The 17,164-nt window shown below is 42.1% G+C and overlaps 1 protein-coding gene across 1 annotated transcript in view; it reads right to left on the bottom strand.

The window, feature by feature from the left end:
* The window catches only part of MRPS5 (mitochondrial ribosomal protein S5), an 85,443-nt gene that overhangs the window by 31,551 nt on the left and 36,728 nt on the right, over nucleotides 1–17,164 (bottom strand). The window contains exon 5 of the mRNA XM_018558819.1: nucleotides 7,255–7,289. Coding sequence (XP_018414321.1) covers nucleotides 7,255–7,289 — 35 coding nt within the window. The remainder of the gene's footprint in view (nucleotides 1–7,254; nucleotides 7,290–17,164) is intronic.

Raw genomic sequence — 17,164 nt, 5'->3', positions numbered from 1 at the left:
ACTTGAGCACCCACAAAATCCATTTTTTTCCTCCCTCTTTAGAAGTACAGTGGTACCTCGGTTCACAAACTTAATTCATTCCACGATTCTGGTTGCGAACCGAATCAAACTGTGATCAGACCGCAATCTCGACTAGAGGAAGCCACAACCAGAGCAGGGAAGATGGCTGCGGTTGTGTTCGTCACCCGATGTGGAGTTCGCGAACGAAAGCAAAAATGTTGCCGAACAGAAGCGTTCGTGAACCGAGGTGCTGCTGTATTAATGAAGGCCTGGCCAGCCCATGCACAGGTAGGAGTATATTTAGTGGGCTTCTATTTTTTATTGTAGTAGTTTTCGTTATATTAGAAATATTAAATGTTTCTGAATAGACCCATGGCAGATACTTCCATGTGTATTATTATTAGACCATACCATAACCCCCAAAAAACCCTAAAACCCACAACCTTGCCTTAAAGCCCATCTACGGGCAAATAACCTCCCCCCTTTCCTTGCAGAGGAGCTACACTTACACACTGCAATGGCTAAGTGCTCCTTTATGTCTGGGGTATCGTTATTAGTATGATCTGAAAAACAAAAAAATGTTGCCCTCCTGCAGATCCTTGCACAAAATCCTATCCTTGCCTGGAAAATACGTATAGCATGGAAATGTAAAATATCCTACTAATTAGAACTGAACTCTGGGGGAAAATTAAAACTACTTTTGCAGTAGGGCTCCCACACAACAAGGGGTTACATGCTTGTCTTTGTCTAGAGTAGTATTAAATGCAGCTTTTACTTACCTTATCCCTCACTCCCACAGAATTCATCCCTTTTGTTCGACTTTTGTCACTCCGTCATCATCATGTACAAAGCAAACCCCTTTTTTTGGCTGTGCTTCTCTTTGGGTCACAAGTGCATATTTACTTATGTACTCCTGTGACCCAAAAGCTACTGCCCGCTATATGCGCACAGTGCAGAGACATGCTGCAGCCAGGAAGGATCCCCACAATACTGTCTAGATCCACCCAGCTGCGTGCTTGAACGCTGGTTCTGCCTTTCTAGAGCCAGAGCCAGCTGTGCCCCCCCTTCCCCTGTCTGCCCCTCCAATGAGTGCTGGAAGACAAGGGAGGGGGGAATCCCTGTGGGGAGCAATGACTGACACTCACTGCTTTCTGTAGGAAGGTGACTATGAGCAGAGTGATCAGCAGTTACAGATCAGTCAGCTCACGGTATATAGAGCAGGTTTTGACAGCTGCAGTGTACCATGCTGGCTTCAAAGTGATATTAAACCCAAAAAAATTCACAGGTTTCAAACCACGGCCCACCCCTCCTGCTTACAGGTGTCTGCTTTACCAAGCAGGTTTCAAAAGGAGCCACCCGTGCGTGTGCGTTCCTGGCTGGGAACTGAGCCGTGGTTGTGTGTGTCCACTAGAACACACAGTGCTTGACAAGCCACGCCCCTGCTCCCGCCTCCTCACTCCAATTTGACAGGCAGCTGTTGAGGCCATGTCCTTATTGCCCCCGGGATCCCTACTCTACAACCTGGAACTTCGGATGCAAATCATCTTGGAGCCGGCAGCAGTAAACATGGACCACAGGTAAGTGTTTGAAAGTGGGGGGGGGGGCATGCCAAGGTAAAAACTGCATACCCTTTAGTACTACTTTAAGTATTGTGAACCGTATATTTTACTCTCCCAGGACTTCTCCTTTAAGGGTTGACACTACAGACTACCTGCAGAAAACAACAGGATGGGTGGAGACAAGACTAGTCACCCTGCACAAGGAGAGAGAGCAGCAGTAACTGGTCATTATTACAGGAAGCTCCTGCACAAAGTTTTAACCTGGATTACTGTATAGATCTAGATTCATGTAAAAAACAAAGAAATGTCTCTGGTATTTAGACAATATTTGCTTATCCCCATGTTTTAATGTAAAGTAAAAAAGCAAAATTCAAAACTAAAAAACAGTACAGCGAACAGTAAAGAATTCAAACAATACTAGAATAATTTTGTAAACATAACACAAAAGGTATACAGAGCAACACAATACAGAACCTGAAAAGCTCCGGCACTAATTCGTAGTGCTGATATTAATGCAAACAAGATAATTTCCCCGGCACCAGCAGCAATGTTTATCTATTCCATTAGATCAAAGCCTTCATAACAATTAACTGGCATTAATCAGCATAATTTGATATGATTAATTCATAAATAATTCAGCTGCAAAGCAACCAGCAAAAATCTGCTCAATTATTAACAAGTTTGTAATCAGATCAGCTTTAACAAGTCTGTGGATGTCCGAGATTGCTCTTTTAGTATCACATCAACCACCCTTATGACTTTACTGAATGGAGGTTAATTTATCTGCGTGAAAAGAACAAACAAAAATACAATTCCAACAGCATAATGCTGGCAACCAGAGATTTCTGTTACTGTAACAATGAATAAGTAACACAGACAAGATAAATGCTTTTAGATACATCCCCAAAGCCACATTTTCATGTAGCTCCCTGCACCCCCAATATGAAGCCAACAGTTAATATAGAAGACAAAGAAGGGGGAGGAAGGGCTGCCAGAGACATACGATTATTACCGAGCCTGCAAAATGGCCAGCCTTGGCAATTGACATCTATTGTTCAGGGGTATCTTAAATCAGTATTAAACTCTCAAACTTTTATTCAATCATGAATTCAGATAAAACCATTATACATTGCCCTGCAAAATATTTATCTACATTTTTATTTATTTATTATTGGTATTTTATATAGCGCTGACAATTTTTACACACAGTGCTTTCCATGCACATTTACATCAGTCCCTGCCCTCAAGGAGCTTACAATCTAAGGTCTCTATATCACATGCATACATAGAGGGCCAACTTAGAGAGGAGCCAATTAACCTTCCGTGTCTTTGGAGTGTGGGAGGAAACCGGAGTACCCAGAGGAAACCCACGCAAGCACAGGGAGAACATGCAAACTCCCTGCAGATAGTGACCTGGCCAGGATTCGAACTGGGGGCCCCCAGTGCTACAAGGCAGAAGCCCCCTGAAGAGATCTGTTCTTTTCCAGCAAGGAGAATAGTAAGCAGCACAATTGTGACATCACCAAACCTTACTCCAAATCTCCTGAGACTAGGAGTCAAAGTCAGCAATGCCTTAGATAATCTCATACATATACACTTGTATGCATATACAGGCTTGAGGATGTAGACCAGCGGTCATCAACCAACTTGATTTAGAGGGCCTCCGGTATGGTCCCTGAAATCGCTAAAGGGCCACACATAATAGTAAGTGAAGGTACAGGGCCAATTTAGACAGGATCCAATTAACCTTTCAGGATGTGTTTGGAGTGTGGGAGGAAACCGGAGTATCTGGAGGAAACCCACGTAAGCACAGGGAGAAAATGCAAACTCTTTGCAGATAGTGATCTGGCCGGGATTTGATCTGGACAACTCCAGGGTTGCAAGGCAGGAGTGCTACCGCTACGCCATTTTTGCCAAAAATTTAGACATCATGTTTCCAAACATCAGGCTCCATCTTTCTCAGCTCTGGTTCCCCAGACTTCCTGTCCAGTACAAGATCACAAGAGCAGTCTCCAGCAGCTGTCCATCTACTAGACTAAAGAAAGTAGAAGGGTGGAGGGTGGAGCAGAGGAGTGGATTGCCTTGCTGTGGCTGTGCGTTTGTGAAGTTATGTATATTCCATGGAATCTCAAATGAATCAGTGGTGGGTGCTGCAGTGATGAATGGATGGTGCTACGTTACGAGCAATAAAAAGAAGAATTACCGGCACTGCAACAGTTGAGCTATATGACTTTTATTAGGGCATGTTCACAAAGCAAACAACGTTCGGGGCCGCATGGGGTCCCTTCATCAGGCAAACAGTGGAGACACACATTACTTAATATCACACACAAGAGTGGCACTATAGGACCCTGCAAGGGAAAGGAGCCATCCTAAAACAGGATATCAGGATCAATGCTCAGGGCACCAGCTTATTCTGCAGGAAACTAAAACTTAACATCAAGGAGCAGCATCCATTGAAAGTGATTTAACCAGCATCTGAAATACTTTAATGTTTAATTTAAAGGAGAACTATGGGGTTAGGGTTTTTCCCCATAGTTCTCCTCAGGGTAATGGGGGGACACAAACTAGCATCCTCCCATCACCCTAAGCTCAGTATAGCGCGAGCTACAGCTCGCGATATACTGAGATGCCGCAGCTGAATCGGATCCCGACAATTATGTCTGGATCCGCCCACCTGCGTGAGTGACAGCTGGCTCTGCCTATCTAGAGGCAGAGCCAGCTTTTACCACCCCGCTCCCCCATCCATTCCGCCAGTCAGCGCTGGAGGATCGGAGCGGGGAGGGGGCAATCCAGCCCCTCCCCTGTCACGGCAGAGAGCCGTGACAGGATCGAGAAGTGAGCGAATGACGGTATGTGTTCGCTCACTTCCCGATCTACTGAGCCGACCTGTGACAGTCTCGTTGTCACAGGTCAGCTAGAACTATGAGGTGAGTGAAAAGCACTCACCTCATAGTTCTCCTTTAGGTCTCGTTCACACCTAGGTGTATTGCATATGCGCGACCGTCGCGCATTTTTTTACCGTGCGTTTTCGAAGGCTACTTGGCTGTATCCCAATGGAAACGCGCAACAAAACGGCCCAAAGTAGTACATGTACCTTTTCAGGCGTGGGCCGTTTTGTAGCGCGTTAGGGACGGGTGGAAATACGTCAAGGTGGGAACGAGACCATTGAATACAATGGGATTTATATTTTTGAGCGTTTTGTAGAGCGTTCGTCGAGCGTAAAACACGCTACAAAACGTTCAGGTGTGAACGAGGGCTTAAGGCCTACGATATACTGTATGAAATTGAACAGCAAGACAGATAGTTAATGCATGCATTGGAGTGGTTTAGAAACTTGCAAAAAAAAGGAAGCTACTTCCATCTGGTATCATCTGTATCTCACCCTATCAAGAGACCGCTAGTGGCACATAGATCTGCCACAACCTAAGCTCCTAACACTTCCTTGCTAACCTGTACACAAGAAAAAGGATTTCAAGTATAAGAAATGCTTTACAACTTTAAACTTCACAAATGCACTGAAACTTTGAACAGTGGAAACACAAAAAGGAATGTACCAATAGGTCTAGGTCTAAAAACAAAGGCATCAACAGACCTCTCAAACTGAAAAAAAAAAAACAAGACAGAAGAGCACTGAAAATGCTTTACAATATTTAAAATAGCTTTCCCCTTTTCAAACAACTTGTTGTTCCAAGGAAAGTGAGAGAAGAAAAGATCAAAGTCAGAAAATACCAGACTTTCTAAACCCCCTATCAGTGTGATCGCCTTAAAATGCACAACACAATGTACTGTATAAAATATGCTCACTTCAAAATAACAGTCAATTTTCATCATCTCTTCAAGTCACGCTGCATAAGCACTTAACAAAATTAAGAGAAACCCCTGCAGTTTTTAAACACCAAATACAGCTGCAACCTGCAATCTTACCATACAGTACGAATGAAAGCCAAATAGATTACGCAGCATGAAAATACTTTTCTTTGCGTCATCTACATAATGCCTTAAAAAATAGCACATCTGTTGTTTTAAGACATTCTAGTTTGGAAGTATTTTTTTGTTCTTTAGATATATATTTTTCAGGGCAAACATATATATTGTAATACTGCATTTTGGCTACCAGTTGGGGATGAGGAGCTTACGAAATAAACACTACTCACTATTCCTCCTCAGTTCCATCTAGTGGCCAAAATGCAGTGTTACATTACATACATTTGACTTGAAAAGAAAGCGATATATCTAAGAACGTTCGTTTTGATCAATTCACACAGAATGAACATTCAAAAAGATTTGTAGGGTAAATGGCTCTGCAAATTGGTTATAACTAGACCCCATGTGTACAGCTGCGTACAGGTGTACGCCCCTTACTAGCCAGTGAAACCTCAAAGCTATTAATCCACTCATTTGTTATCTCTCGACTTGACTATTGCAACTCTCTCCTCACAGGCTATTCCCGCCCCCCCTTTAGTCTATTATGAATGCTGCTGCTAGGCTCACCCACCTAACCAACCGCTCAGTGTCTGCAACCCTCCTCCGCTTCAATGACCAATCTCTAAAAGACTATCTCTAATCTCATCTCAAAATATCACCCCGACAGCCCTCCCTTTTCCTCCCAACACCGCCTGCTCTCCAGCTCCCTTGTCAACTCCTCCCAAGCTCGCCTCCAAGACCTCTCTAGAGTTTCTCCCATCCTGCAAACTCCTTACCCAAACCTGTCCAGAAATCTCCTTCTCTATCTACCTTTAGGAGATGCCAGAAAACTAAGCTCTTCAAGCCTATTTCACCTCTACTTAACCGCTTAACTATTACTTTCTCAAAACTCATTCCCACACAGCCACCACCTCTTGTATTACTTGCCCCTTCCTTTTACATTGTAAGCCCTCACAGGTAGGGCCCTCCTAACCATCTTGTTTTTAATTGTATTGTAACTTGCCTTTGGCACATTTACAAAAATATCACCCAGTCCAAGTAAAGCTGTCGCCAGTAGCAACTACGGTAATCAGATCCATCTATCTGTAAGGCCAGTGTAGATGCCAACAACCAATAGCTTGCTATATGCAACAGTTCTATTTTCTTTATTTAAAATATAATAATGAGCTCTACTATACACAGTATAAGGAGAAGATCAGTTTCTTGGTTTGAAAAGGTGATTGTACCTGTATTAGTGCACCTGCAACAACACAGTTGAGTACTGTCCATGTTACATTTTCATGACAAGCTTCTGGGGGTTTACCCCCATTCTCGGTCCAAGCAGAATTGATACATAGAGGCTCAGTAAACTCTTTAACAAATTAAGATAATTTGCGTTGGAAAGCAATGCTTTGGTACAAGCAAGTACAACAAAATTACGGAAAATTCTTAAAATCCAAAAGTGGCCATGCACCATTTAACATGAGCAGTATTTAATGTTACTGCTAGAGACTATTGCAAATAACTCAGAACTTTTTCCAACTTAAATGTGCCCTTTGCAAAGTCATTGGCGGCTGTCTCGGTTGGGTATTATCTATGTAACTCAGCTGATAAGTTATCCATTAACATAGAGAATGCTCTATCTTGCTGTGCATTGTTTTAGACTGCTCTCATACAGCACAGTTCTTCCACCATAAACTTGATATATTAAATGAGCGGAATGGAATGTCACTCCTGCATTTAATTTGCTATTACATTAGTAGCATGCTAGCAAAGAAATAAAACTCACCTCAATCACTCTGCATTCAAAATCTTCATATTTTTCTGGAGGGAGAAAAAAAAATGACAGTCTGCATAATTCCAAACCAACAACAGGAAACAGCAACAGCAACAAAATTGAACATATTTAAATAAAAAAATATAGTTTACTGCTTCCTGAAATACCAAATATATGAAAAACGAGGTCAATGCGTTTCACCATGCATAATAATGCTTTTTTTTTACTTGGGTAAAACTATACAAGGACTCGTAGATCTCATTGAGTTGGCGAGTCACCAACCCTGTAGTCCAATGGCTCCTTCCCCTTCCCCTTGCCCCATAACCAACACTCTGTACCTCAGTATGGACCTGAGGCTGGAGGAACAGTCTGCAGGAGCCTGTGCACTGCACTCAACGAAGAAATAATAATAATTAAAAAACAATTATGTCCACTGGCTCTCCATATATAAATGGGGGTGGGGTCCAGATAGGTAACTTAATCAAACCAGCTTAAAAATAGGAATTCCTACTAGATCTTAATGTGGACCTATAGTCTGGCATCAAAAGAATTTAAGACTAAAAGACATTCAAAATTGTATGTCCAGATACGGAAAACCCCATACCTACGTATATATCTTGAACCATACAATTATACTAGAAATATTGCACAGTATTTGTTATAGCAATTTGTAATTCAGGAATAGGATACTAGGCACAAAACAAAACCTCAGCCTAGGGGCGGCCCCTGATGGTGGCCATACCCCCAAACAGCCATAGCCAGGTTTGTTTTTTGCCTAGTGTCAAGGACTTAGGAAAGGAGTTAGGACCTAAGCTCCCTGCTGGAAATCTTCCTTATCTTTTTTTTTTGTGCAGGGAATTTTTCTTTTGCTCTATAGTCTGTTTTTTTCATCAGACCTTCAATCAATAGCTTAGCTGGGTGACAGGCTGGATAATATAGATCCTTGTAGTCTCCCCAGCTCAGCCATCGAGCACATGCAGACCTTTAGCTACGTGCAGGGTTGGCTGTGACAGCCCTATCCTGGATTGGGGCAGCCTGTGAGTGTTCCTCTTGGGGGGCACATGTGACAGGGTGACTTGTTGCTTGGTCACAGTGTCCCCCTAGGCTGACAGCGCCCCAGCTGCGGCAGCCTGCCCTGGGAGTTGGTACCCTTTATATGTGTAGAAAAATCCACGGGAGTCCACAAAGCACTGGTTTAACCAAAAATAGAATAATTTCCAACAACTTTGTAATCCCACAGTTATAACACGCAGAAAGTAATATGAAATATATTCCACACACTGCTGAAAAAAAGGTGGCTGTGTTGGTACAAAGCTCAACTGCTAGCATTCAGTGAGCCAGTTATACAAATGTGTAGGTATCCACTGAAATCCACAAAGCACTGGAAGAGAATAATTTTTGTCAGCTTTGCAATCCACAAAATATTCACATACAGGGATCAATGTAAGATCTACACACCACACATTGCTGAGATGGAGGTAATTATTTGATGCAAAACCTATTCACAATGTAGCCATTGGAAACGTAACCCAATATACTAGGTAGAGCTCTCCACTTGTACAGTCACGGGGATACGCAATACATCAAGAAGCCCAAAATGCAAAAATCAAATTTATTTGCATACAGAGAGCCGATGCATACTATTTAAATATATAGACTGAATATAATAAAGGATTGGTTTTTATTCGGTTCCCATCACATTTCTTCACTCTAAACCCCTTTGATATCAGGTTGTTTTTTAGTCACAGAGGACATGGCCTTTTGCCCCAACTCGAGAAAGACGAAAACAAAACTTAAATGTCGTGGAACTGAAGTAAACATATTCTTTTTTTGACCTTTAATGGGAAGGACAGTGCACAACAACATAAAAGCAAAAAGATCCAAGGGAAAAGAACTTGACAGATTGTTTTCTTATCACTGTAGACAGGTGAAAAGGAACTACATTAGAAAGTGATAGGGATGACTGGCTGAAGATCTTTATTTCCCATGTGATCAATCCCAAATCAATTTTTATTTTACCGCCTTAAACTTACATATAGCACATGGTATGCATCAAGTAAACCACATGGATAACAGATACAGGAATGATTTTGCACATAATACTCATATATATCAGTTTAGGCATTAATATAATTTAAATTCTTTGCAAGCACTATAATAGATATTTCAGTCTGATGCCTGGAGAAATTACGGTGAAAGCAGCAGGACATGGTATTTACAAACTTTGTAAGGCACTCCAGGAAAGAGAGAGGATGGTGTAGAAAGATTACTGGATAAATATGACTATTCTCTTGCCAGATATGAACGGGAAGAAAGTGAATGGGAGGGGGTGGTTAAGTGCATGGACAGTATTATGCAAGTTGTTATACTGAATTTTGAATAAATGAGGTGACATATTATGTAAAACCCCCTTTAGCTTTTATCCGAGTTTGACATCCCTGCTTTAAGTGAAGCAAACATCAAGATTAGTCTGTTTTCTGATTACTGCTCAACCCTGTTGTGAGATATTTAAAGTGGAGCTGAAGCCAAAACTTTTCTTGGAGTTTTGGGTAGAGTAAGGGAGGGTTATAGCCTCTGAATCTGTGCCCCATTGGAGAGATTACCCTTCAATTCCTGTCAGTTAGCCACAACAACAACAGAGTGACAGAAATCCCTGGTGGTCAAGAGGGGCACCAGAATTACTGACCCCATTGGGAGATTTCCCATCTATTCCTGCCCTGATGACAACCCAAAATGTGGGCTTTTCTTTTACTTTCAGTAAAAAGGTCACCGGGCGGTGAATCTCTTTAACAAGGACACAAAACAGCAAAAAAAAGGTGTTCTGTTCCCCTCTCCACAATTAAAAGAAAGCTTTTGGCTTCAGTTGCACTTGCTCACACTCTCACACTGTTCTGCTCACTTACAAGTTATCTTGCAATGAAGATCCCTTTATTTCTACTGAATGGGACTTATTAAAATTAAACATTTACTATCTTATAGTGAAAATCTAGAAATGTTTATTGCCTAAGCAGTATCCTGAGCAATCTACATTTTGTCTTCAATCCTACTGCTTCTCAAATATAATCCTACCAATCATCAGCGGCCCAGCTCTGACATAAGAAATCAAAGCCATGAGCCCGAAAAAAAGATGGGCTCCACCACACAGAGACACGAAGCATAGCAAAAAGGGTTGAGTGGTGCTAAAGCTGAGAAATGTCAAATGGGATATTTAAGGGTCTGCCCCTCCTAGACTCATTGATGAATGGTCTTCAGCTGTATACCGGTTTGATCTAAACTGTGTGCTTTGTGGATAAGTGTTGCTGACCCAGCTTTCATTTCTGACTTGTGTTTGGATTACCTTCCATGCTGCTGCCTCTGGCCTGACATTCCTTCTGCCTTCTGTTCTTGTACTTAGTGACTTGCTAGTTACTGACATCACCTCTGCTTGCTGCTCTGGTACCTGTGCTGCCCATCTGTCATGTAGGTCAGTCTTTTTTTAGACTTGTTCCTGTTTCCTGTATCCTGCTGTGACATTACTGTCTGCAGTCTACAGTCATCTGCATTTTGCATTGTGACTCCAGCTTGTCTGTAACTACCAACACTGGTCCCTCTTCATTTCCCCCTATACTACCTATCGCTACTACCGGGCTCTCTTGGGCTAAAGAAGCAAGAGAGGCTACACTTCTCTGTCCCCAATCAGTTACATGGTACTAACTGACACTACAGTTGTGAAAAAGAAAGTGCACCTTTTCTTTTAGGTATCAGGAAATAATAGAATACATCTGCCCTTAGCAGGTCTTCGAATTAGTTAAATACAACCTCAGATGAGCAATACCACATGGGATATTACACCGTGTCATTATTTACTTTACAAACATAAAGCCAAAATGGAGAAGCCATGTGTGAAAAACTAAGGACACCTTATGATTCAATAGCTTGTAGAACCACCTTCAGCAGCAGACATTGTTTTCTGTATGACTTTATCAGTTTCTCACATCATTGTGGAAGATTTTGGCATACTCCTCTTTATAGCGTTGCTTAAGTTCATTGAGATTTGTGGGCAATTGTTAATGCACAGCTCTCCTAATGCCACAGCATTTCAGCCAGGTTGAGTTCTGGAGTTTGACTGGGCCATTGCAACACCATGATTCTTTTCTTTTTCAGCCTGTTGTAGATTTGCTGGTGTGCTTGAGATCATTGTCCTGTTGCATGACCCAATTTCAGCCAAGCTTTATCTGTCGGACAGATGGCCTCACATTTGACTCTAAAACACTTTGGTATACAGAGTAGTCCATGGTCTACTCGCTGTAAGGTGCCCAGGTCTGCCCTGTGGCTGCAAAACAAGCACCAAATCATCAGCCCTCCACCACTATGCTTGACAGTTGTTATGAGGCATTTGTGATGATATGCCATGTTTGATTTTTGGCAAACTTGGTGCTGTGTTATGAGGCGTTTGTGATGATATGCCAGGTTTGATTTTTGGCAAACTTGGTGCTGTGCATTATGGTCAAACATCTCCACTTTGGTCTCGTCTGTCCAAAGGACATTGTTCCAGAAGTCTTGTGGTTTGTTTAGATGCAACTTTGCAAACCTATGCCATGCTGCCATGTTCTTTTTAGAGAGAAAAGGCTTTCTCCTGGCAACCCTTCCAAAATAAACCATACTTGTTCAGTCTTTTTCTAATTGTACTGTCATCAACATTAACATTTAACATGCTAACTGAGGCCTGTAGAGTCTGAAATGTAACCCTTGGGTTTTTGCAATTTCTCTGAGCATTGCACGGTCTGACCTTGGGGTGAATTTGCTGGGATGTCCACTCCTGAGAAGATTGGCAGCTGTTTTGAATGTTTTCCACTTGTGAATAATCTTCCTCACTGTAGATTTATAGACTTATAACCCTTTCCAGATTGATAGGCAGCAACATTGCTTTTCTAAGATCATTGCAATTGTCTTGCCTCCTTGGCACTGTGTTAACACACATGAATGCTCCAGACCAGCAAACTGCTAAAACTTTTATAAAGGTGGTCACACTTGCTGATGAAAAATGAATCAAGAGCATTTGATTAGCAGCACCTGGCTGCTACTTAACCTCTTAATTTCTATGGAAGCAGTAAGGGTGTACTTCGTTTTTCACGCATAACTTCTCCATTTTGGCTATACGTTTATAAAATAAATAATGACACAGTGTCATGTGTCGTTGTTTGTTTGAGGTTGTATTTACCTACATTTAGGACCTGCTAAGGGCTGGATGATTTGTATTATGTCTGGATACCTGGAATCATACTGTAGACTTCAAAGAGGGTGTACTTTTTTCACATGACTGTAAATCATTCCCCTGCATTGGAATATCCTGCATCCCCTGGATCAGGTGAGTGTATCTTCTTTATTCCGACACGCCAACCATGGAGAACTGTCAGTTTTAAAACATGAGGCTACACTCAGGATAAACACATACGCATACTTTTCAACCAGTGTTGTTTTTTTGTTAGAGGAGAAAAAAAAGTTTTACGTTAAAATGACCTTCTTCTAATAGCAGTTTTTTTGTGATTTGAGGCTTGCAATGAAAATAATTAGGCTAGCTTAACAAAATCTACTTGTAGGGCTGAAGTGGCCCAAGACATCATAAATGTCTTATTGCACCGATTAATACAATTATAATGACTATGCATATTCTTTCCTTTAGAATTTTCAGGGGAACATATTTTCCATATATTTATATCTGTAACACTACAGCTAACACTACTTAGGGATACCAGATCGGCCACTTAAATCCTTCTACATAAATGTAAGTCCATAGCTGCAGAACATTTCGTTCTCAGTTAAGTATAACCATTTACAATAATTCTACATAAAGACCTACAGCATTCACATAAATCAAGTGCAATGTAGCCAAGCAGCATGTGACTTGGATAACATAAATTTTTTATTTTAATACTTCATAATTTGTGCCCCTGCAATAATAAGAGGCAGGATAATAATTTGCTGGTATAGTTCCTGTATCTGTGGCTATATCAGGGGAGGACAAAGTAATATGGAATGCAGGAGCCAGCAGCATTTTTCTTTAGGAACCAGCTCCATTGACCTTAACTGGGAGAAAATCTAAAAAGTTAGCTGCCAGCTGGAATTTTTAAGAAGCATTGGCTACCTGGATCCTGAAATTTGTCCATCCCTGGGATATACCAATAGAATACACCTATGACGGCCAATAATGTTTACTTAAAATAAACCTTTCCTGAAATATGGATGCTCCCACTGCTGACCTCCTGAAAACACTAGGTTTCTGGCTATTATGCTGACCATCTGGCTTCAATACTGAGTCATTTTTTATCCTGCACAGTCCCTTAGCAATTTATACAAATGCAGACACCTGAAAGTATAAAAAAAAAAAAAAAAGGGCACTCCACTAACTGGAGTCAAAGTAAACCTTAAAGTGTATCTCTAGGCAAAACCTTAATTTTTCAGTTTTTATTAAGAGTAGGAAAGACCCTCTATTAAGTTTTCATTGCCGTCTGTGCCCCACTGGATAAGTTCACCCCTCTATTTATATTGGTGATCATTGTCACTGAGAAAGTGAGGGAAAATTCAAGATATTAAGACCTGTCCCCAGAACATGAGGTAAATCTTCCTATGGGGACACCTGTTCTGAGGACAACTAAGAGGGTAACTCCCCTCACTTCTGGCTGGTTCAGACCACAAGCAGTGCGTTCCAGAGCGGTCGGGCTCTGGAACGCACTGAATCGCATTTCGGCCAGCTTCCTGCGTTCAGGGGCAGGAGGGGGCGTGGCGGTGCATTGAAGTTAATGGCACTGTAGCCACACCCCCACCAGAACGTGGGGCACATCGGTGCCTGAGTTTCGGTACAGTGCGAACTGCAAAAATAGTGCTTGCAGCATTTTTGCAGATCGCACTGGACCGGAACGCAGGCAGTAACGTGCCACCTGTTCGAGAGTGGGCGATTGAACTGCAGGGGGGGGGGTTGCAGTTTGACTTTAATGCATTGACACCCCCCCCGAACGCGGGAAGCCAGCCTGACCGCTCTGGAACGCACTGTTTGTGGTGTGAACCAACCCTTGAGGAGATTTTCTCTAACTTCCTGTTTTGTCTTGGACAGGAAGTGAAGGGAATTTTCCCTAACCTTTTTTTCTGTACCCAAAAAACTTTGTGGCTATACACTTTAACCTCTTGCCGTCCGCCCGTAGTAAAAAAATGGACGGACGGCACTGCTACATCTGCGGGTTGCCGTCTCCAGACGACAATTTTTTTCTGCTCGCGCGCGCCCCCTAGCGGGCACGCACGGGCAGAAAAGACCCGATAATTGCACACACCCGTTACCGGGTGTTTCACATATAGGCGATCAGCGGGTCCATAGCCCGCCGATCGCCTATATGTGCTCGTTGTGCTAAAAGTAACACATAAAAAAGTAAAATAAAATAAAAGTCAGATATAAAAAAAGGGGAAAAAACCCCCAAAATGTTTAACTCCCCCACCCCCACGTTTACGCGCCTATAAACGTAAATACGCGTCCGGTGCCCCAGCGTGCAAAAATTACAATTGCGCTACACATGTTACATATCGCCGCGAACGTCGCAGTGAGAGCAATCATTTTAGGGCCATCAATCACTGATAACACTAAACTGATGAGCGGTAACAGCTTTTAAAGCGTCGCCTATGGCCAATTTTGGGTATTATCGTTTTTTGAGGTTTCGCGCGCGCACGCAATTTTAAGGCTTGACATGTTTAGTGTCTTTTTACCCGACGTGACCCCATCTTTTATATTTTACCAAAAAATTGGGTAATAATAAATGTTTTATCATTTAATATAGGGGAAACTGTTTTTTTTTTTAAATTTCGGTAATTTTTCCTTAATATAGTAAAAAAATAAAACCCCCAGTGGTGAATAAATACCACCAAAAGAAAGCTCTATCTGTCCCCAAAAAAGGGTATAAAATTCATTTCAGTACAGCGCTGCATGACGGAATAAATGTCAGTCAAAGTACCGCAGCGCTGAATACTGAAAAATGGCCTGGATGGGAAGGGGGTTTAACACCGCGGATGTCAACTGGTTAAGCTATTTTTTCTACATTTTGGATAGACTCACGTTTTTTTTGGGCCATCTGCTTCTTATTCCAGAAATTTCATTTTTACTTCCTGTACTGTGTCCTAAACACAATTTTCACCAGATAGGTAGACTTTCCCTCTATTGCTGTCCAAAGAGACAAAAGGGTCCTTACAAAATATAAGTGGGTTATCCCGAGGGAAGGATCGCAGTGTGACTTGGGTATACACGTATATCTTTTCTCTGTTCAACCTACCAGCTGAGCGAAGGAAATATAACATATTCCTCCATCAACGCTTATGAGTTGATCGAGGAATCCCCCACTGTTTCTATTGTATTCTGACAGCGGCCGTCGACCACTGTCAGAATACAGGAACAGAGCTAGCAGCTGATTAAATGCTAGCTCCGTTTGGCTGAGAATTTTACAACTGGCTCCATCGATCTTCTGGGATGCCGACAGCGGCCTCCACGCAGCGAAATTCTATGCGTGTACATCTGACTTTAGTATTTCTGTTTACTAGTATAGAGTTTGGATGTGTTCTACAAACCTGCTGTACCAACATATTCTGCCTGGTTACCTGCAATTTATAGACTTTGTACTGTCTATGTCATCAACCGAATTCCCAGGGTCTTTCTTCCTTAGGTCAAGTGCACAGGGTAGCAGCAGCCATCTGCCTATTGAGGAACCTCTACTAAAATCCAATGTCTGCGTATTACATAGAGCTCCCGCCACCATCTAAAAAAGTAAATCTACTTACCTTACACCTAGCACCTAGGAAAAGGTGAAGTCATGATCCTTCAGGCAAGATCCTAGGAGCGCTGTGGATTTAAAATCTCGTAGATGAAGAATGCTCCTGCACTGTGCTAGAACACCTTCTTGCTAGATTTGGGAAACTCAGTTTTTCCAGGATCACGCCAAAATGATTCTGTCGCCACCCTCTCAGTGCGGAAGCTAGGTATCAGGAAAGAGTATTTTCTAACTTTTTTTTCTACAAGATGTTCTCTCAAAAGATTAGCTCCCCCTGCTCCCACCTCCCAGCAGCCTTCCAGTAATACAATATATCATCAACACACAGTGGTAAAATTTTCAGAAAGTGATAATTTTATTGATGCACACACATCTGGTCACATCGCAACATTTCAGGACCACTCAGTGTCCCTTCCTCAGGCATGCCTTAGGAAAAGACCCTGAAACGTTGCAATGTGACAAGATGTGTGTGCATCAATAAAATGATCACTTTCTGAAGATTTGACCACGGTACGCTGGTGATATACTTTACTACTTGAATCTGAAGCAGTGCCATCCGCAGTCACTACAGCACCCACCGCAAGGTACATACCAGTAAAGAGCGCGGTAGGATTCTCCTGTAAGCAAGCTTCCAATCGCTAGCACTGACAGAAGAGAGCAGAGTTTATTTGAGTTGAGATTATCAGTGTGCTCCATTTCCTTTCAGGGTTCGATCACGGGCTGGGGGGGGCAAGATCTGTAAGTGTTACCCAAATGCAGCAGACAAAAATCAAGTCTCCTGACTTGTCAGACAGGACTGTGCTGCGTGGTAGGGTTGTGAAAATTTCAGGACTGGATGGACACAAATTATTTGGAGGTAAAACAACTCTCAGATATGTGCTTCATCTATGTATTTAGCTGCATGCCTGGAGTTCAGTTATATATATATAAATTGGAGTAGCTGCAAACTCTGATGTACCAGTAACTGTTGTATTAGATTGTCAAATGTAGTCTTAAGGAAAACACATTCAGTTTGAGCAGACTAGCAAGACGTTTGCTGAGACAAGTGTAAATCTTTATAGCAGCACTCAGGACATGATAAGAGCCAAGCTAAAAAGGATTGGTAGAAGTCTTGCTTTGGAACTCTATGATTACCAGGA

This window comes from Nanorana parkeri, unplaced genomic scaffold, assembly GCF_000935625.1.
Source record: "Nanorana parkeri isolate BGI_ZX_2015 unplaced genomic scaffold, ASM93562v1 scaffold361, whole genome shotgun sequence".
In the NCBI taxonomy this organism is placed as follows: domain Eukaryota; kingdom Metazoa; phylum Chordata; class Amphibia; order Anura; family Dicroglossidae; genus Nanorana; species Nanorana parkeri.
The sequence above is the reverse complement of the archived record's forward strand: the minus strand, read 5'-3'. Positions and strand labels throughout refer to the sequence as shown.